This window comes from Rana temporaria, chromosome 4 (genome assembly GCF_905171775.1).
Source record: "Rana temporaria chromosome 4, aRanTem1.1, whole genome shotgun sequence".
Taxonomy (NCBI): domain Eukaryota; kingdom Metazoa; phylum Chordata; class Amphibia; order Anura; family Ranidae; genus Rana; species Rana temporaria.
The window spans coordinates 471,868,009-471,889,469 of NC_053492.1; the positions used below are offsets into that span (position 1 = coordinate 471,868,009).

At 48.7% G+C, this 21,461-nt stretch overlaps 1 protein-coding gene across 5 annotated transcripts in view; it reads right to left on the minus strand.

Moving 5' to 3' along the window:
• MDGA1 (MAM domain containing glycosylphosphatidylinositol anchor 1) overlaps nt 1–21,461 on the minus strand; it is a 424,007-nt gene that overhangs the window by 80,344 nt on the left and 322,202 nt on the right. For all 5 annotated transcript variants that reach the window (XM_040351805.1, XM_040351804.1, XM_040351807.1 and 2 more), the window contains 2 exons: nt 12,655–12,921; nt 8,025–8,176 (listed from right to left, as the gene is read on the minus strand). In XM_040351805.1, the coding sequence (XP_040207739.1) occupies nt 8,025–8,176; nt 12,655–12,921 (419 nt within the window). The remainder of the gene's footprint in view (nt 1–8,024; nt 8,177–12,654; nt 12,922–21,461) is intronic.

Consider the following 21,461-nt stretch of genomic DNA (forward strand, 5'->3'; position numbering starts at 1 on the left):
CTCTAAACTGTTGCGATAACGACGGGGCGCCTCGCCGCACGTTCCTACAGACCCTCGTGACGCTCGCAGATGGCGGAGTCTTCAAACACGGGACTAATGAGGCAACAAAAACTCTGCAACGTTTCAATTAGAACGGCGTGTTAATGAGCAATCCTCCGCAGGGTTAAATCCCCCGCCGGGGAAAGTGCCAGTCTAAACTGTTATCTGCGCAATTATTTTTTTCATATAGAAATAATTCGTCCTGATGCCTCATCATTGGACTCATCACAAAGGAAACCCAACTGTGGTTATCAACTTTTCTCCGCAGCCAATCAGATCTTAGGATTGGATGAATTAGGTTGCAGAAAAATGCGTTACGGTAAAAAAAAAAGAACCTTTTTAGCTAGATTCACAAAGAGTTAAGCCGCCGTATCAGTAGATACGCCGTCCTAACTCTGAATCTGCGCCGTCGTAATTTTAAGTGTATTCTCAAATTGAGTTACACTTAAATGTAGCTAAGATACGACAGCCTGCGCCGTCATATCTTAGCTGTCTAGTTCCGCCAGCCGCTAGGGGCGTGAACGCTGATTTACGCCTAGAATGCGTAAATCAGCGAGATACGCCGATTCACGAACGTACGCTGGCCCGTCGCAGTAAAGATACGCCGTTTACGTAAGGCGTTTTCCGGCGTAAAGTTAGTCCAACAAATAGCTGGCCTAGCCAATGTTAAGTACGGACGTCGTTCCCGCGTCGAAATTTGAAAATTTTACGTCGTTTGCGTAAGTCGTCCGTGAATGGGGCTGGACGTCATTTACGTTCACGTCGAAACCAATACGTCCTTGCGGCGTAATTTGGAGCATGCGCACTGGGATACGTCCACAGACGGCGCATGCGCCGTTCGTCAAAAACGGCAATCACGTCGGGTCATGGTTTATTTACATAAAACACGCCCACCTCTTCACAATTTGAATTTGGCGCGCTTACGCCGGCCCATTTACGCTACGCCGCCGTAACTTAGGACGCAAGTGCTTTGTGAATACAGCACTTGACTCTCTAACTTACGGCGGCGTAGCGCATATGAGATACGCTACGCCTGCCTAACGTTAGGCGCGTCTTTTTGAATCCAGCTATCTGTCTTTAATTTAGAAAAAATTAATTTAACGTTATTTGTTGTGCAGAATTTCTTGACGACATTCAATAAAATAATTCCCGGCATTGTAAGTGAATGGCAATCTACTGCGTCGGTTAAAAATCTATCCTTTGCTCCGCGAATCGCAGTCGAGGCACAGTAATGGCTGCCCCCCCGGTGACCCACCTTAAAGGGTGTATTATCTGCTCAGAAAGGAAGCTTTTCATACTGGAAGCGAGAGACAGCGGCTTATCGATCCCGTAGCGCAAAGTGCGCGGAGTATGACGCGGTCTTTGTGTCCCGCTTGTAAGAGGCTCTCTACATCCAGCCGTATCTCTTCCATTATCCTTTCAAGGTGGCTTTAATGAAATGACGGCACGGCGGCTGGCTGCACTCCGAATACAAACGCGCGCCGCGCTCCGTATAGAAAGGATATTAAAGGCGCTCTGCGTAGCCGGGAGATTCATTTATTACCCACGCCGCTTGATAAAACGTGGCAGCTCCGAGTTACGGAGTGAGGGACGGGTGAAGGACCGCCAGGAAAGGTCAAACTCTTAACGTGTGCGCTCCGGCAAATCCCACCGCTATCCAAAAATAAAACAAACGCTTTCCATTCACGGGACGATCCATTGCGCTTCGGAGTTCCTTAAAGAGGACCTGTCATCAGATTCAAAAATTACAGGTAACTAGAGGTCGACCGATATGGGTTTTTCTCTGGCCGATGCCAATATTTAGAAATCGGGGAGGGCGATGGCCGATATATGATGCCGATTTTTGCGGCCGATATTTTAGGCCGATTATTTTATTGTTTTTGGTGGCACTGGCTCGTGGCACTGGATGGTACTAATTGGCACTGGAAGATGGCACTAGCAGAAGGCACTGATTGGCAGGTGGCACTTATTGGCACTGGCAGGTTGCACTGGATGGCACTGAAAGATGGTCCTAGCAGATGGCACTGATTGGCAGGTGGCACTTATTGTCACCGGCAGGTTGCACTGGATGGCACTGAAAGATGGTCCTAGCAGATGGCACTGATTGGCAGGTGGCACTTATTGGCACTGGCAGGTGGCACTAATTGACACTGGCAGGTGGCACTGATTGGCAGATGGCACTGGTTGGCACTGGTAGATGGCACTGATTGGCACGTGGCACTGACAGGTGGCACTAACAGGTGACACTAGCAAGTGGCACTGGTTGGCACTAACTGTGAGGTGGCACTGGATGGCAATAGTTATCACTGGCAGATGGCACTGGTTGGCATTGGCAGGTGGCACTGATGGCTTTAGTTGGCACTGGATGGCACTGGGAGGTGGCACTGGATGGAAGGTGGCACTAATTGGCACTGGATGGTGGCACTGGTATTGGCACTGGCAGGTGGCATTGGCAGATGGCACTGGATGGAAGGTGGAACTAATTGGCACTGGATGGTGGCACTGTTATTGGTACTGGCAGGTGGCATTGGCAGTTGGCACTGGAAGGCAAGTGGCACTAATTGGCACTGGCAGGTGGCACTGGTGCAAAAACAAATAATTTCACCCCCCTCAGTACAGATCCCCCTCTCCCTCCAGTATAGACACCCCCCCTCCTCAGTACAGACCCCCCTGCCCCTCATAGTACAGACACCAGAAAGCGGTGTGTGTCCCACGAGCGCGGGCCCCTCCTCCTCTGTGGGTGTAAACAGAAAGGAGGGCCGCCGCGCTGGGTGTACCAAGATGGCCGCGGCTCCGGAGCTAGGCCGAAGCCGCTGCCTTTTCTGATGCTGTGACCGTGGCGGCAATCCGCGGATTGCTGCTGCGGTCACAGCATCAAGAAAGGCTGTGGCTTCGGCCTAGCTCCGGATCCGTGGCACCGCTAGCGGCCATGTTAAATATCGGCCTAATTTGGATAAAAAACGGCCGATGCCAATTTCCCAAAAACGGCCAAATATCGGCCGATACATCGGTCGACCTTTTCGACCCTCGCTGAGGAATTCAGTCTCTCCAGGAAGCGTCCACATCCGATCATTATTATTATTATTATTATTACAGGATTTATATAGCGCCAACAGTTTGCGCAGCTCTTTACAGTGAAACCTTGGTTTACGAGTAACAAGGTTAACCGCTTGAGGACCACCCCCACGACGATATACGTCGACAAAATGGCACGGCTGGGCACAAGGGGCGTACCCTTTAAGATCCCAGCCGTCGGTTGCGAGCGCGCCGGTGGCGGCGCACTCGGGACCTGGTCCTCTTCTCTGTGACTGACCGTCCCCTGCGGAAACAGTGGACCCGATCGCCGCGATCGGGTCACAGAGAGGAAGAACGGGGAGAGGTAAGTGAAAACGAACCTCTCCCCGTGCTTCCTAGTGTGGCTGTCGCTGATCGTCTGTTCCCTATGTTAGGGAACGGCGATCAGTGATGTCACATGCACAGCCACGCCCCCCCCACAGTAAAAATCACTCCCATAGGGCACACTTAACCCCTACAGCGCCCCCTCCTGGTTAACCCCTTTACTGCCAGTGTCATTTTCACAGTAACCAGGGCATTTTTATAGCACTTTTCACTGTAAAAATGACAAAAGTCCCAAAATAGTGTCAAAAATGTCCGATGTGTCCGCCATAATGTCGCAGTCACGATAAAAATCGCTGATTGCCGCCATAACTAGAAAAAAAAATATTAATAAAAATGCAATAAAACTATCCCCTATTTGGTAGGCGCTATACATTTTGCGCAAACCAATCAATAAACGCGTATTGCGCTTTTTTTAACCAAAAAGATGTAAAAGAATACGTATCGACCCAAACAATATGGCGGTAATGTCACAAGGGGGCGGTGCCACCAGGAGATGTTGCTGTATTGTCCCACCTCGACCTATTTAACTGCTTAAAATGGCGGCGTTAACTTTGTCCTCGTTAGCCGCTGTGCTGTCAAAACAGCTCAGTCTTCCTGTACCGGACTCTATTCGGTTGTCGGTGTTGTGTCCAACCACCATTTCGCCGAAATCTCCGAATGCAAAGGTTATAAATAAACCGGAAGTGCCGTGGTTGGAATTTCTGATGGGTTGGAGATATTGACAGAACACCGGCTAAAAACCCCATGGATGTGAACGTATACTATATGAAACCACGTTAAATGGACTGGATAGGTGTGAACGTAGGGTAAATACCACCAAAAAATAAAAAGCTCTATTGGCTAGATTCACATAGATGGCCGCAACTTTGCGGCGGCGTAGCTTAAGGCATTTAAGCTACGCCACCGTAAGTTAGCGAGGCAAGTACATGATTCACAATGTACTTGCCTGCTAAGTTACGACGGCGTAGCCTAAAGTGGGCGGGCGTAAGGGCGCCTAATTCAAATGTGTGTAAGGGGGCGTGTTTTATGTCAATGGGGCTTGACCTTACGTTTTTGATGTTTTTTTTTAACTGCGCATGCGCCGGGCGCCTACATTTTCCAGTGTGCATTGCGGCTAAGTACGGCACACGGGCCTATTGATTTTGACGTGGACGTAAACGACGTAAATCCCTATTCACGGACGACTTACGCAAACGACGTAAAAATTTTGAATTTCGACGCGGGAACGGCGGCCATACTTTAACATTGGCTACGCCACCTAGGGGGCATCTTTAACTTTAGGCGGCCTATCTCTTACGTAAACGGCGTAAATGTACTGCGGCGGCCAGGCGTACGTTCGTGAATCGGCGTATCAACTGATTTGCATATTCTACGCCGACCGCAATGGAAGCGCCACCTAGCGGCCAGCCAAAATATTGCAACCTAAGATAGGAGGGCGCAAGCCGTCGTATCTTAGATATGTTTAAGCGTATCTCTGTTTGAGAATACACTTAAACATAGGTCGGCGCAGATTCTGAGTTAGGTCGGCTTATCTGTAGATAAGCTGGCCTAACTCTTTCTGAATCTAGCTATATATGTCTAAAAAAAATGATAACAATGTAATTTGTGTCCAGTATTGCATGACTGAGTAATTGTCATTCAAACTGCGACAGCGCGGAAAGCTAAAAATTGACCTGGGCAGGAATAGGGTGACAGCGTCCGGGATTGAAGTGGTTAAAAAAAATGAAAGGTGTGAAGTTGAAGTTTTAGCCCCCGCTTTTGCAATAAGCTCCCCAATTCCTGGATTATAGAGGGGGGCGGGGGCTGTGTGAATCACAAGTATGGCTGAGCAGCGTCACAAACATCTGGCAGGTAACCTGTCTCACATTTATTTTTAGCTGTTTGGCTATTTGGCCGCAGTCCAGGTTGGAGAATCATTTTCCGCTCTCTGCCCACAGATGTGTAGTCAGCGGCGTGTGCGGAGATGGGCGGCCGCGCTCTTGGACCGAATTACACTTTGCGCGGCTATTATCTGGGCGTGCGGCGAAACCCGCTGTCAATGAAATAAATATTTGACTGCCAACGGAAAAACATCCAAATAGAGAAGGCGGGCAAAATAAACACCTCCGACGAAGGCGAATGTCGTGTTTATCCTGTGCGCTCCTCACCTGGAAAAAAAATCGATGGGCGCTCGATGACTGGCGACCCTGGTTTGCGCCTATCGTCCAAAAAACGCTCGCCGTGTATCAATACCTAAGGCCACGCCTGACCTGTTATTCCTTGTCGGTCACTGACCTGCCATCTCTCCTCACTGACCTTCTCGAAAAATAAGAGTCGATGACCTTTCGCTGGATAATATCACCGGAGCCGGAAAGCCTGCGTCTCCATCACGCGCCGAATCTCAAGTCAAGTGAAATGTATTACTTGTGACGGGCGAGCACACATTACACAGGTCGCTGTACTTTTTATATATATTTCTAACTACAGACTTTCAAAGTAGGTTATGTGAGAGATGAAGAATTTGCAGGAATTATATATTTCCTTCTAAAGGCTCAACGCAGAGAAACAATAGAGGGATGTGTATAGTGCCGCCAAGAGCCACTAATGGCCTTGAGAAGAGGATGCATTGTTCTTGTATGAGGGGTTCTGTAGCATCCTTGTCCTAAAGCCAACCACGCCGCCGCGCCACACACAATGGACCAAGGCTGACTGCTTCTAAGGAAGACCTTTGGCATGTTCTTCTTCATGGCAAAGATCATACTCCCCACCGCATTGCGCATGTCATTGAGCTTTTACATAGTTACGTACATAGTCTGGTTGAAAAAAAGACACAAGGTCATCTAGTTCAACCAAACTGGGATTTGTAGCCCCCAAAGACATTGGCCCGGATTCACATACATTGGCGCATATTTATGCCGGCGTAGCGTATCTTTTTTAGGCTACGCCGGCGTAGCGCAGAGCGCCAAGCACAGTATTCACAAAGCACTCGCCCCCAAATCTACGCTGGGTTTCCTCGGCGTAAGCCAGCGTAGGTGGAAGTGGGCATGAGCCATGCTAATGAGGCGTGACCCCATGTAAATGATGTACTGAGCGTCATAAAGATACGATTAACGTACGGCGCATGCGCCGTCCCGTGGACGCAACCCAGTGCGCATGCGCAGAATCACGTCGAAACTACTTCCTAAGATACGTCGAATCACTGCCGACGACGTGAACGTAACCTACGCCCAGCCCTATTCACGTACTACTACGTAAACGACATAAAATACGACGGCTGTTCCCTGGTCCATACCTTTGCATGAGTTGCGCCTCCTATATGGGGAATAACTTTACGCCGGACGTAAGTCTTACGCAAACCGCGTATATGATGCGCCGGGCGCAACTACGTTTGTGAATCGGCGTATCTCCCTCATTTGCATATGTGCATAGAAAATCTATGGGAGCGGCAAATGCGTCCGGCGTAAGTATGCGATCACGATACGCCGGCCTAGGCAAGTTACGTCAGTCGTAGGAAGCCTATTTTCAGAATCTAGTTTTGTGGGCACGGCGCACAGATACGACGGCGCATAGTTACACTTCCGCGGCGTATCTCGAAATACGTCGGCGTAAGTGCTTTGTGAATCCGGGCCATTATTTACAGAAACAAAGACCAAGTGGTCCATCAAGTCTGCAACGTTTGCTCTTATATATATATATATATATATATATATATATATATATATACAGTGGAACCTCGGATTGCGAGTAACGCGGTTAGCGAGCAGTTCTCAATACGAGCACCATATTTAAAAAAATCCTGACTCGGTTCGAGTGTTGTCTAGCAAAACAAGCAGGATTCAAGCCAAAGCGGTGTGCAATACTGCGTTTGGCCTGAGGTGGGGGGGGGGGGCAGAGCCAAACGGCGCTGTTCAGAGCCGTTTGGAAATGCTTGGAAAATCTTAAAAATACTCAGTTCCCGAGCCTTTTCAAGGTTTTCCGAGTTCAGCTGAGGTGTCCTCGGCCCTTTCCGAGTGCTTCCGAGGCTCTCCAGCGCCCCTCCCCCCACCTCTGGCCACATGCGGTATTGCATGCCATTTGAGTCAATGCGGAACACATTATTTTCGTTTCCATTAACTTCAATGGGGAAACTCGTTTTGATATGCGAGTGCTTTGGATTACGAGCATTCTCCTGAAACGGATTATCCTCGTAATCCGAGGTTTCATTGTAGTTGAAACTAGGATTTGTAGCACCCAAAGACATTATTTACGGAAAACAAAAACCAAGTGGCCCATCAAGTCCGCAACCTTTGCTCTTTTTTTTTTTTTATAGAGATCTACGTTGGATCCCAACCATGTTTACAATCGCCTACTGTTTACTGAATTACAACCTCTGCTGGAAGTCTATTCCAAGCATCAACTACATCATACTTTATAAGGTTAACTTGAACATTCCTCCTTCTGGTTTGAGGTTGGAGCTTCCCGGTGCAGCTTCCCCTTTTGCCCTGCCTTAAACACCCAGCCCTGGTTATAGGCAGGTGATGACTCTCTGAGGGACTGCGAGTTTGATCATGCCGTGTCGACCAGCTGTAGTGTCTTATATGGCCCAACAACAACAATGCGGGTCTTACCGGTTTCCAGTCCAGTCTGTATTTCGTTACTGGATCCACTGCACTGGGGTCTTTCTGGGTCCACTGGATCAAATATGAGTAGTTTCTAGACTGCTTGTTGGATTCAGTGGGGTTTAGGGTGTCGTAGTAGAATTCTGGGCTGAAGGCTTTGCCTGGAAAGAAGAACAGATTATGTTTGGACAGGGAACAGAGGCATGTGTTACACAAATCAGGAACTGCAGGGTTTGCTTCAAAGTAGGGATGAGCCAAACACCCCCCCCCCCCGATTCGGTTTGAACACCGTTAAAGTCTATGGGACACGAACATGAAAAATCAAAAGTGCTAATTTTAAAGGTTAATATGCAAGTTATTGTCATAAAAAGTGAAATATTCCTTTATATTTCATATCTGGGGGTGGCTATAGCATGCCTGTAAAGTAGCGCATGTTTCCAGTCTTTAGAATTGTCCCTGCACAAAATGAAATAATTACAATTCTAAAGGAAAAACAGTAATTTAAAACTACTTGCGGCTATAATGAATTGTCCGTTCCCGGCAAAACAGATAAAACTCATAAAAAAAAAAAGGCATGGCCCCCCCCCCCAGTCCATTACCAGGCCATTTGGGTCTGGTATGAATATTAAGGGGAACCCCAAACCAAAATAAAAAAAAAAAAAAAGCGTGGGGGTCCTCCCAAATTCCATATCAGACCCTTCAGGTCTTTTTTTTTAATTTTGACCCTTTGTTCTCCTTAAAATTCATACCAGACCTGAAGGGCATGGTATGGAATTTGGGGGGGACCCCAACGCATTTTTTTTAATTTTGGTTCGGGGGTTCCCCTTAATATTCATACCAGACCCAAAGGGCCTGGTAATGGACTGGGGGGGACCCATGCAGTTTTTTAAAATGACTTCTATCTGTATTGCCGGACCCGACAATTCATTATAGCCGCGAATATTTTTAAAATACTTTTTTTCTTTTAGAAGTGTTGTTTTGTGCAGGGACTGTTATAAACACTGGAAAAATGCGCTACTTTACAGGCATACTATAGACACCCCCTAGGTACGAAATTTAAAAGGAATATTTCACTTTTATTGTATAACTTTAAGCATTATTAAAATCACTGCTGCCGAAAAAACTGCAGTTTTTACAAATTGTTTTTGCATTGATACATGTCCCCTGGGGCAGGACCTGCGTCCCCAAACACTTATTGTGACAATAACTCGCATATTAACCTTTAAAAACAGCACTTTTGATTTCTCCCCATGGGTGTCCGCTCCATAGGGCAAGGGGGGGCAATTGACCCCCCCCCCCCGGAAAACCGAGAAGGTGTTGAAGAGTCTCGTGGCCGTGGGCTGTCTGAAGGGGGGTCTGTGCTTAAAGGGGGTCCATCTGTGCTGAAGGAGGGGGTCTGTGCTGAATGAAGGGGCCTGTGTGGGATGGGGGGAGGTCTGTGCTGAAGGGGGGTCCATCTGTGCTGAATGGAGGGGTATGTGCTGAATGGAGAGGTCTGTGCAGAATGGGGGGGGGTCTGTGCTGAAGGGGGGTCCATCTGTGCTGAACGGAGGGGTCTGTTCGGAAGGGAGGGCCCATCTGTGCTGAGGTGGGGTCTGTACATTCTCTAGGCTATATTTATATGGGCATGGAGTGAAGCTGAATTATCTCAAGAGCTATTTCACACTGCCAGCTGGCCGTGTTAAATGCCACTGTGTATCGCCGATCCCGAAGCGCCCCCCCCCTGAAAAAGTTTCAGCGGATGCCCAAGTTTCTCCCATAGACATTTAAAGGGTGTTCCGCGGCTTTGCCACGAACACCCCAAATTGTTAGCTATTCGGCGAACAGGCGAATACCCGATGTTCCAATCGAACTTATGTTCGACTCGAACATCGGGCTCATCCCTACTGCAAAGGAACCAGCTCTATGAACCCCCAGAGCACTGGGGGCTTGCAACTTTCAGACCATATCAAAAGAATAAAACCTCATCACTCTCCTTCCTCGATCCCTAAGCCACATTGGAACAGAAAACAACAAGGGAACCTTGAGGTGTTTCTTGCCAAGGTTCCCCTTTTGTTGATCTCTCTTCATATTATCCTGTAAAGTGACACTAATGTTGTAGGTCAAGAAGATGGTGGGTGGAGGACTCTCCTTGGTTAACTCTCCTTGTATCCAAATTCTTTCTCCTTGTTCGTTGGTAGGTTTATTGTAGAAAAATGTCTGCACCACTAAATAGATATTCAACAAGAGAACCTTGACGTGTTCCATGTGAAGGTTTCTTTATTCATATCTCATTCATTTGTGCCTTTGTTTCTCTACAATAAACCTATAGACAAGCAAAGAGAATTAACCACCAAATGTCCTTTATCTGTCATCGTCTTGATCTACAGCAGATGTATCACTTTATAGAAAAATTTTACTCTTAGTGGTGGTTAAAGCGGAACTCCGGAAAAAATAAAATTAATCTTAACCAATAACCACTTGCCGACTGCCTCACGTAGATATACGTCGGCAGAATGGCAAGGGCAGGCAAAGCAACCTACAGGTACGTTGCTTCGAATCTGCCGCCTAGTGGGCGTGTGCGCCGTGAGCTCCTTGACCGTGCCCGCTGGACCCGCGGACTCGATGTCCGCCCGTGCAGGCCCGTCGCTACAGAACAGGCAAAACAAGCAATTGCTTGGGGCCCCGAGCTGCCCAGGGGCCCCCAACTTCCGTTTCCCAGGCTGTAGCGTGGCCGAGCTCCTCTTCCTTCTTCCTGGAGTCCTGTCAGTCCGGCCGGGTACCGCGCGTGGTACAGGAGATTCAGTTTCCTGTTCCCGGCCAGACTGACAGGAAGTGCACACTGAGTGCTCACTTTCTTTTAGTCCGGCCCGGCCCGGGCACTATCTGATAGGGGACAGGGGACCTATAATGATAGAACACCGGACTGACAGGAGGAAGAGGAGCTCGGCCACGCTACAGCGGCAGCCTACAGAGAAGAAGGGGAGGTGAGAATAGAAAAACATAGGGAGGGGGGGAGGAGTAAGAACATGGGTGTAAAAAATGAGTGTAGCGCTAACGTAGGTTTTGCGTGCAGGGCCCCCCAAATTCCTTCAAACGGCCCTGCGCCGGTGTCCCGCGATCGTGTTATGGAGCGGCAGAACGGGGAGATGCCTATGTAAACAAGGCATCTCTCTCCTAGTGCAGGGTGACTGGTCTTGTGTACGCCCCCTCCGGTAGTTTTTCTCCAGGCAGCCTGTAGTGGGTGGGGTCTGCTTGATCCCTCCCACAGCTTTGCTCCCTTCACCGGCTATGCAGAGTTATGTTGTGACTCCTATGTTTAAAACCTAATCTCTGGGTTTCGAAAGGCATTTCATGTCCAAAAAGGCTCCTACAAAAAGAGCTCTGTGCAGTTTCTTGAACGCTGAATCAGTACAAAGACTTTCTACACAGCTTGGTGACCTCATTGTTGAGATATGTCCACCAGCAGTGGCGGTGCGTCCATAAAGGGCACAGGGGCACCGCCCCCTCTCTCCTGGCACCGCTTTATCATGATAGATAGATTCATGCATTGCCGCTGACACCCCTTATTCAGGTGTCCGGCCCCTTGTCGGGTGCCTGGCACCTGAATTACAGTGGCGGGGTATTTTTTGGAAGCACCTGATTAGAGCCATAGGCTCTAATAGGCGTTCAAAATGGTGAACAGTGGGTGCCATGATGGGCGTCCGCTGTTCACTCAGCTGTGTATTAGGAGAGCGAATAAATCGCTTTTCTAACACTGACCCGCCTCTCAGCCAATCAGGTAGTGGGGTCTGTTACCTGTCACCTGATTGGCTGAAACGACAGGCCCCGTGATTGGACGCTGCCTATCAGGCATCCAATCATAGGACAGGGCGGGCGGGAAAAGACATTGAGGAAGACATGGAGGACACCGGTCATCGCTCGCCGCCTGCCGCCTTCAAATGCTGCCAACCCGAGACAGGGTAAGTGCCGGGCGGAGGGCACAGTGGCAGCATTTGGGGCACAGTGTCAGCGATTAATGGGCACAGTGTCAGCGATTAATGGGCACAGTGGCAGCATTTGGGGCACAGTGGCAGCATCTAATGGGCACAGTGGCAGCATTTGATGGCACAGTGGTTGCGTTTGATGGCACAGTGGCTCTGTTTGATGGCACAGTGGCTCTGTTTGATGGCACAGTGGCTACGTTTGATGGCACAGTGGCAGCATTTAATGGGCACAGTGGCAGCATTTAATGGGCACAGTGGCCGCATTTGGGGCACAGTGGCAGTATTTAATGGGCACAGTGGCAGCATTTGATGGCACAGTGGCTACGTTTGATGGCAAAGTGGCTGCGTTTGATGGCACATTGGCTATGTTTCATGGCACAGTGGCAGCTTTTGATGGCTCAGTGGGCTATGAATGGTGGCACAGTGGCTGGCTTGATGGAAAAGTGGCTGTGTTTCATGGCACAGTGGCTGCGTTTGGTACAGTGACTGCGTTTGATGGGCACAGTGAGGCTGCAATCGATGTGTTTTTTTTTTCAGAATCTTTCGGTTTGGTTTTTGCCCCCCACCAAAATTTTGAGCACCAGCCGCCACTGTCCACCAGAATTTGTTGGACTGAAGCTACATAACACCCATCTTATAAAAGAAGGAAGACAAGAGCGACCCCCCCCACTCACCGGTCACCTGGAAGACACAGGTGTCAGAGCCAACGTCGTTAGAGATGTTACATTCGTAGGTGCCGCTGCTCTCCTGGCTCATACTGGGTATCTTGTACTCAGAAAATTCTTGCTGTTCTACAGAGGGAACGAGAAGGTTCCGGTTGAACCTCCAGACGGCGGTGGCCACTTTCACCGGGCTCCCTTTCAGCATGTTGCACCGCAGCGACACACTGCGCCTCATCGCCTGCCGGATGTCCAGAAACTTTGGCTCCACCACCGGGGAAACTGAAAAAAGATCAGCGAAAACGTACAGAAATCGTGAATTTATAGTCTACAAAAAGAAAAAAGTCAACAAGTAAAATAAACCAATGAAATGCACCTCTGATTTTGTTCAGCATCTTTGCATTTCATTTACTTCTACATCGTTTTTTATCAATGACAGATTGGGCGGTGCTCTCTGGGTTCCCTGCCAGATGTCAAAAGTGTAAGCTCTTTAGTGTTTTTATTTTTATTATATGCTGATAAGGTTTTTTCTTGGGGTGCTTAAAGCGTACTGTTTTTGGAGCTGCCTCCTGTTTGCAGCATGCCACTGCTTTATTTTAACCTTTTCAGCCCCTGAAGAATTTACCCCCTTCCTGACTGGGCCATTTTTTTTTTTTGCGATTCGGCACTGCAAAGCTTTAACTGACAATTGAATAGTCGTGCAACGTGGTACCCAAACAAAATTTATGTCCTTATTTTCCCACAAATAGAGCTTACTTTTGGTGGTATTTGATCACCTCTGTGTTTTTTTTTGCGCTATAAACAAAAAAAAGACTGTCGATTTTGAAAAAAATTATATTTTTTACTTTTTGCTATAATAAATATCCCCAATTGAAAAACAAATTTCTTCCTCAGTTTAGGCCGATATATTCTTCTACATTTTTTGGTAAAAAAAAATAAATCGCAATAAGTGTATATTGATTGGTTTGCGAAAAAGTTAGGGGCCCAGATTCACATAGAGTGGGCGCACATTACACCGCCGTAACGCAAACAATATACGCAACGGCAACGCAGCGCAGAGCGGCAAGCATGGAATTCACCAAGCCATTGCTAGCTACGCTGCCCTGGGTTTCGAAGGCGTACGCCGGCGTAGGTGGAAGTGGGCGTGAGCCATGCAAATAAGGGGGGGCCCCATGCAAATGATGGGCCGAGCGCCAGACAGATACGTATCACGAACTGCACATGCGCCGAGACGTGGACGCATCCCCCTGCGCATGCTCACAACCACATCGGAACAACTGCCTAAAATACGCCGGATCACTGCGTACGGCGTGAACGTAACCTACACCCAGCCAGACACGTCCAACGTAAAATACGCCGGCTTGTGTTCCCTGGTGCAGTCCTTTGTATGTCTGCTGCTGAGTTACACCTCCTTTATGTGGAATAACTTTACGCCGGACGTACAACTTACGCGCACTGCGTCGGGCGCACGTATGTTCGTGAATCGCCGTATTTCACTCATTTGCATATTTGAATGGCTAATCAATGGGAGTGGCACCATGCGCCCAGCCTAAATGTGCGCCCACCCTACGCCGGCGTAAGCAAGATACGTCGGCAGGGTGTAGCCTGTTTTTAGGCACATATCTGTTCTTGGGTGTGGCGCACAGATACGACGGCGCACATTTGCACTTACGTTGGCGTAACTTGTTATACGTCGGTGTAAGTGCTTTGTGAATCTGGGCCATAGTGTCTCCAAAATAGGGGATAGATTCATGGAATTTTTACTAGTAATGGCGGCGAACTGCGATTTTTATCGTGACACAATGCGGCGGACAGATCGGACACCTTTGACACTTTTTTGGGGCCATTGTCATTTATACAGCAATCAGAGCTAAAAATAGCCACTGATTACTGTATAAATGTCACTGGCAGGGAAGGGGTTAACACTAGGGGGCGATCAAGAGGTTAAATGTGTTCCCTCAGTGTGTTCTAACTGTAGGAGGATGGGACTGCTTGGGGGAGGAGACTGATTGTTGTTCCTATATACACGATCTGTCTCCTCTCCCCTGCCAGGATGGGGATGTGTGTTTACATTCTGGCTCTGTCAGGATAACAAATGACCGGGAAAAAAAATAAAAAATTTTTTTGTATACTTCACTGCTTTTATTGTTGTTATTAACAAATTCCATACACATTACTTATCACCACAAAATGATACTTGGTTCTATATTCTCTAAAATGTGAGGTACTGGGAGGTGGGTAGGGGGCGGAACCAAGGGATGGTGCTCAGAGGTGGGTAAGGGATGGAACCAAGGGATGGTGCTCAAAGGTGGGTAGGGGGTGGAACCAAGGAATGGTGCTCAGAAGTGGGTAGGGCGTGGAACCAAGGGATGGTGCTCAGGGGTAGGTAGGGAGTGGAACCAATGGATGGTGCTTAGAGGTGGGTAGGGGTGGAACCAAGGGATGGTGCTCAGAGGTGGGTAAGAGGCGGAACCAAGGGATGGTGCTCAGAGGTGAGTAGGAGGCGGAAGTAAGGGATGGTGCTCAGAGGGTAGTGGGTGGAACCAAGGGATGGTGCTCAGAGGTGGGTAAGGGGTGAAATCAAGGGATGGTGCTCAGAGGTGAGTAGGAGGCGGAAATAAGGGAGTAGAACCAAGGGATGGTACTTAGAGGTGGGTACTGGTTGGAACCAAGGTATGGTGCTTAAAGGTGTGTAGGGGGGCGAACCAAGGGATTATGCTCAGAGGTGGGTAGGGGTGGAACCAAGGAATGGTGCTCAGAAGTTGGTAGGGCGTGGAACCAATGGATGGTGCTTAGAGGTGGGTAGGGGTGATGCTCAGAGGTGGGTAGGAGGCGGAAGTAAGGGATGGTGCTCAGAGGGTAGTGGGTGGAACCAAGGGATGGTGCTCAGAGGTGGGTAAGGGGTGGAATCAAGGGATGGTGCTCAGAGGTGGGTAGAAGGTGGAACCAATGGATGGTTTTCAGAGGTTGGTAAGGGGTGGAACCAAGGGATGGTACTCAGAGGTGGGTGGAACCAAGGGATGGTGCTCAGAGGTGGGTAAGGGGTGGAATCAAGGGATGGTGCTCAGAGGTGGGTAAGGGGTGGACTCAATGGATGGTGCTTAGAGGTGGATAGAGGGCGGAGACCAGAAGTGACTCAGAAGGGGGGGGAGTTCCTGCACTTATAAGGAAAAAAAAGCCCTGCTCAGGATAATATTGTGCACCGGGTTCTCCTATAAACTGGAGCAGTAACAATCTACAACGCACAAAGGTGAGTATAAATTTTACGCATTCCACTCAAAACTGCATGACTTATTCTGGGCGGAATGGATGATACAGGCAGTGCTTGCCGTGACGGTGACATTACGATTTCTAATAATTTGCAGGAATAGAGACCCATCGCCTCCCCAGCTGGTCATCACCGGACTAGTGCAATATATGGCGATGTATGATCTGAGTTACAGCACGGCGGTGTCCTGTGCGTTATGGTGTTGTGTTTGTACGCCTTGATATACGGCGTTAATAGCGGCGAGCTCTCAGCGGAGAGGTGAAGGTGGTCAGCGTCTAATGCACTCGCACTTCCTGACCTCCCCGGATTCTCGAAACGGTTTCATCTTCCAGCTCCACCGCGGCTTCCCAGCAGCTGGAGGACTCATGCTGCCGCAAGCGCGGGGGTCTCCATTACTCATGTCTGCGCCGTACGGTGAACTCCGGAATAAACCTCTGCCAGAGGCCGCACTATTAAAAACATCCATTATATCATAGACGGAGAGAAGGCCGCCGCGCTCTCCCTCTTCGTTATTACACCAATAAAAAAGTGTTTTCTGTTATTAGGACGGTTTGGGAAGAACGCCTAATATCAGCAAAAATGCAATTTTTTATTTAACGCCTCTTGGCGCTCGCCCGCTGTGCCAGAATGAGAAATGCACCGCCGAAAATCGGCATCATGCTTTTATTCTAACCCGCCTTTTCCAACATTCTGTCCGCTCAAACACCCGCAGACCTTGAAATTCAGAGTACGACCCTGAAACCAAGGAAGGCTCCACACAAAGCAATCATTTCTTTGGTGGCAGGTGATGCTGGGCGCAAGCTCCCTACCCACTGGACTATTATATTCCATGCAGTCCAGAGGTGACTTCCAAAATATCACTCCTTTGTTTAATGGATGCTGCAGCAGAAGAAGTGAGACCCCTGGGAGATTGGCACTAATTACAGCATGTCTTTGTCAAGAGGGTGACAATGCCAGTCCTATTGGTTAGCTATCAGGATATACAGTATATCTAAAGGTAATAAATAAGAAAATAAATCTATATTATTATCTATTTTTTTTTAACCCTGTTGCACAAAATCTCCCCTGAAAAGCCGCACCACTTTCGCCGTAGACATGCAGGGCCGGTCGAAAACCCGTGGCTCCATCCGCCTGCTGCTCTCCTCCGCCTCCTCTGATGACCGCTTCGTTCTTTGTGGGTGACAACCAACTTGGGAGTCGCAGTTTTCCTGGAAGGAGGGGATCCCCAAACTGCTTCATCCACCTCCAGCATGCCTGAGCAGCATGACACTCATCTCTTCTCCCGCCCCTCTCTCACTCCCTGCCCGTGTGCTCCGTTTGTAAAGGGGGTGTGGGGGGCAGAAAGCCCACAACTGCTGACTGAGCCAGTGAGCCCCTGGGGACCATCCAAGTAAGTTTGCACTGACCAGATCCTGCCCCCTGCTCCCCCTCTCTTTCCCCCTGCCCCTCCCCTCTTTCCCTGCCCCTCCCCTCTCTCCCCCTCTTTCCCTGCCCACTCCCTCTCTCCCTCCTCACCCCCTCTCTCTGCCCCCCTCTCCCCCTGCTCCCGCTCTCTCTCCCCCTGCCCCTCCTCTTTCCCTGCCCACCCCCTCTCTCTGCCCCTCTCTCACTGCCCTCTGTCTCGCCCTACTCTCTTTCCCCCTCCCTGCCTCCCTCTCACTCTCTCTCTCTCTGCCCCCTCTTACTTTTCCTCTCCCCTGCCCCCTCTCTCTCCCTGCCCTCTCTCTCTCCCTGCTCCCACCTTCTTTCTCTCCATGCTCCCCCCTATCTCTTTCTTCACCGCTCTCTTCCCCTGCCCCTCCTCTCTCTCCCCCTCTTTCCCTGCCCATCCCCTCTCTCTGCCCCTCTCTCTCGCCCTGCTCTCTTTCCCCCTCCCTGCCCAGTCTCTCTCCCTGCCCTCCCTCTCTCCCTGCTCCCACCTTCTTTCTCTCCATGCTCCCCCTATCTCTTTCTTCACCGCTCTCTTCCCCTGCCCCTCCTCTCTCTCCCCCTCTTTCCCTGCCCATCCCCTCTCTCTGCCCCTCTCTCTCGCCTTGCTCTCTTTCCCCCTCCCTCTCACTCTCTCTGCCCCCTCTTACTTTTCCTCTCCCCCTGTCCACTCTCTCTCCCTGCCCTCCCTCTCTCCCTGCTCCCACCTTCTTTCTCTCCATGCTGCCCCTATCTCTTTCTTCACCGCTCTCTCCCCGTGCCCCTCCTCTCTCTCCTCCTGCCCACCCCCTCTCTCTCTCTCTTTCGTCCTGCTTTCTTTCCCCCTCACTCTCACTCTTTTTCTCTGCCCCCCTCTCGCTCTCCCACTGTAAGATAAGTCCGGCCAACAGACGTGCACCTGCGCTCAAGCCAGGAAAAGAAGGATTTGTATTGTCGCGTGCGCACGGGTGAGTGCAAATGCGCGCACGTGCACGTATGGGCGCCAAGTAACCTTATTTAAACTGAATACTAACATATGAACAGTGCCCTCGTACCACTCTGTGTCCGTCACTCCCTGTCATCACTACCAGGGGTGTCAGACAGGAGGTGCAAGAGAAGCCCCCTCTCCAGCTTGATCTCCACCAGGTACGTGACACCCACCCCCCCTGCCCCCTCTCTCTCCCCGCCTTCCCTCTCTCCCTGCTCCCCCCTCTCTCTCTCCCCCTGCCCCCCCCTTGCTCTTTCCCTGCCCCCTCTCTCCCTGCCCTCATTCTCTCTCTTCCTGCCCCCCTCTCTCCCTCTGCCCTCTCTCTTCCTCTCCCCCTCTCTCTCTTGCAGGTTGCAAAAATTATTTGGGAGGGGGGCGGTTACACCATATTTTACTGCACCAGGTGACACCAGCCTCAGTAACACCACTGCAAGACCTTTAGGCCCCTTTCACATTGAGGCGTTTTTCATGCGGTACAGCGCTAAAAATAGCGCTGCTATACCGCATGAAAAATCATGCCCTGTAGTGTTCAATGTGAAAGCCCGAAGGCTTTCACACTGAAGCGGTGCGCTAGCAGGAGCGCTCCAAAAGTCCTGCTAGCAGCATCTTTACTGCGGTATAGGAGCGGTGTGTTCACCGCTCCTATACCGCGCCTTCCCATTGAAATCAATGGGAAAGCGTGGTAATACCACGGTAATACTACCCCCAACGCGGGCGGTATTAACCCTTTTTCAGCCACTAGCAGGGGTTAAAACCTCACCGCTAGCGCCCGAATATCGCGGTAAATACGACGGTATAGCGGCGCTACAAATAGCGTGGCTATACCGTCACCGCGGCTCCACGCCTCAATGTGAAAGAGGTCTTAACGCAGGATTACGGGGGATTATTTTAATGAAAGGATTGACTTTTGAAACAATAATAACAACATGTTAAAGCTTCCGATGGCGATCTCCTTTAAACTTGTTACATCCCAAAAGATCGAACGTGTTACTACAGAAATAATTTCATTCAAACAAAGTCTCCATGCAATTAAATAAAGATTAACAAAAAAAAAAGAAAAATCCAGTCCCAGAATCCAACCTGGGGGCGCAGGCCGCATCGATTTTTTTTTTTTACAGTGGCAAATTTTGGAGAGATTTATCCAAGTTATCCATCAGGCTCACTGGAGGTTAAAAAGAAGCTGATCCGATTCTTCTACATAGGTGTCTTCTGCACGTTGAGCGGCGTGGAGGATCTGAAAGGAGGGAGGAGGGGAATGGAGCGACAAACACTTATCATCGGAACTTTACACGCGGCACACTCCGACATCTGCTGAGATGAAGACCGCTGTGCCAGAAGCACGCTAATGAAGAGTCTGAGCTGCAGAGACCCGTCTCTGTAATCCCAGACATGTGTGAGCGCGCAGCGAGGCGACAGGTGACTCGTTAGGCTTGAAGCTCCCTTAATGGAGCCATCAGAATGTGCGCCGCCGTGGCCCCCGGGTCAGGGAGTGCGGTGCCAGGGAACAAATGATGAGGGCTGCGTGCGAGGAGGTGTGTGCCGTGCCACTCTTCAAGTAATGAGGGACGCGCACACCGCCTCCACTTCCCATCTTCACCTTCATGGGAGACGCCTGGCTCCTCTCCGCACATAATGGACTTTTATTGTGTTTACCACGGAGGAAAGGAGATAACGGAGGGGAAGAAGGGCTCCTCCAATCCTGGGTCCAGACTCGTTGAGCCTTGATGTCAGGAATAAAGAGAACCTGTATTGCTGATATATAAAAACAGCTTATGTATATCTTCACAGGTCACAGAATTATTATTCAGCCAGTGAACGCAGACCATTCATTCATGGAAGCTATAGTACGACTTCTATGAATGGTGGTTGGAAATGGCGAGCATAGTTGTCAGTGATTGATGAGTGCCTGTGAGGGGTCCCTTTGCTTAATTAACCCCCCACCCCAGAAGGTTATGGCAGTGGTGGGGTAGAGGAACATAAGAAGATGGAAGATTTTAACAAAGTTTCCAAATTTTAACATTCTTCGTGATATACAATGTGTTTTGCTAAAATGATGAAATTTTACCAAAATTTTCAGATTTTAACCTTCCTCATCAACTCTGATATTTTTTCCAAAAATGGCAAAATTTTACCCAAATTTTCATATATATATTTTTTAATTTTGCTTTGATATTCTCCAGCCACTTTCACCACCTACTTCCTGTCTACATGCACTTTTGCAAAATCTTGACATTTTACTAAAATTTCCAGATTCTCACATTCTTCGTGAATATCAATGTGCTTTGCCCAAATGACTAAATTTTACCAAAAATGTCCAGATTTTCTCTTTCCTCATCAACTCTGTTTTCCAAAAATAGTGCAATTTTAACAAACTTTCCAGATTTTCACTTTCCTCATCAACTCCAAAATGTTTTACCAAAATGGCAAAATTTTACCCAAATTTTCATTTTTTTTTTTTATTTATTTTGCTTTGATATTCTCCAGCCACTTTCACCACCTACTTCCTGTCTACATGCACTTTTGCAAAATGTTGACATTTTACCAACATTTTCAGATTCTCACATTCTTCGTGAATATCAATGTGCTTTGCCCAAATGATTAAATGTTACCAAAATTTCCAGATTTTCTCTTTCCTCATCAACTCTAATGTTTTCCAAAAATAGTACAATTTTACCAAACTTTCCAGATTTTCACCTTCCTCATCAACTCCAAAATGTTTTGGCAAAATGTTAATTTTATTTTGCTTTCTCATCAGCTCTAATATGTTTTCCCAAAAATAGTGCAATTTTACCAAACTTTTCAGATTTTCACCTTCCTCATCAACTCCAAAATGTTTTGCCAAAATGGCAAAATGTTAATTTTATTTTTATTTTGCTTTCTCATCAGCTCTAATATGTTTTCCCAAAATAGTGCAATTTTACCGAACTTTTCAGATTTTCACGTTCCTCATTAACTCCAAAATGTTTTGGCAAAATGTTACCAAAATTTTATTGTTTTTATGCATAATGTTAGCTGTCCATCATTGCTCTGGACCAGCTTCCTCATAGTGACAATGGATGGACCATGTTTGCACATTGTGTATGGCTGCTTATACTCTCCGCCTGGGGAGCATGTGATGGAGTGACAATGCAGAAGCTGATATATAAAAACTGCTTATGT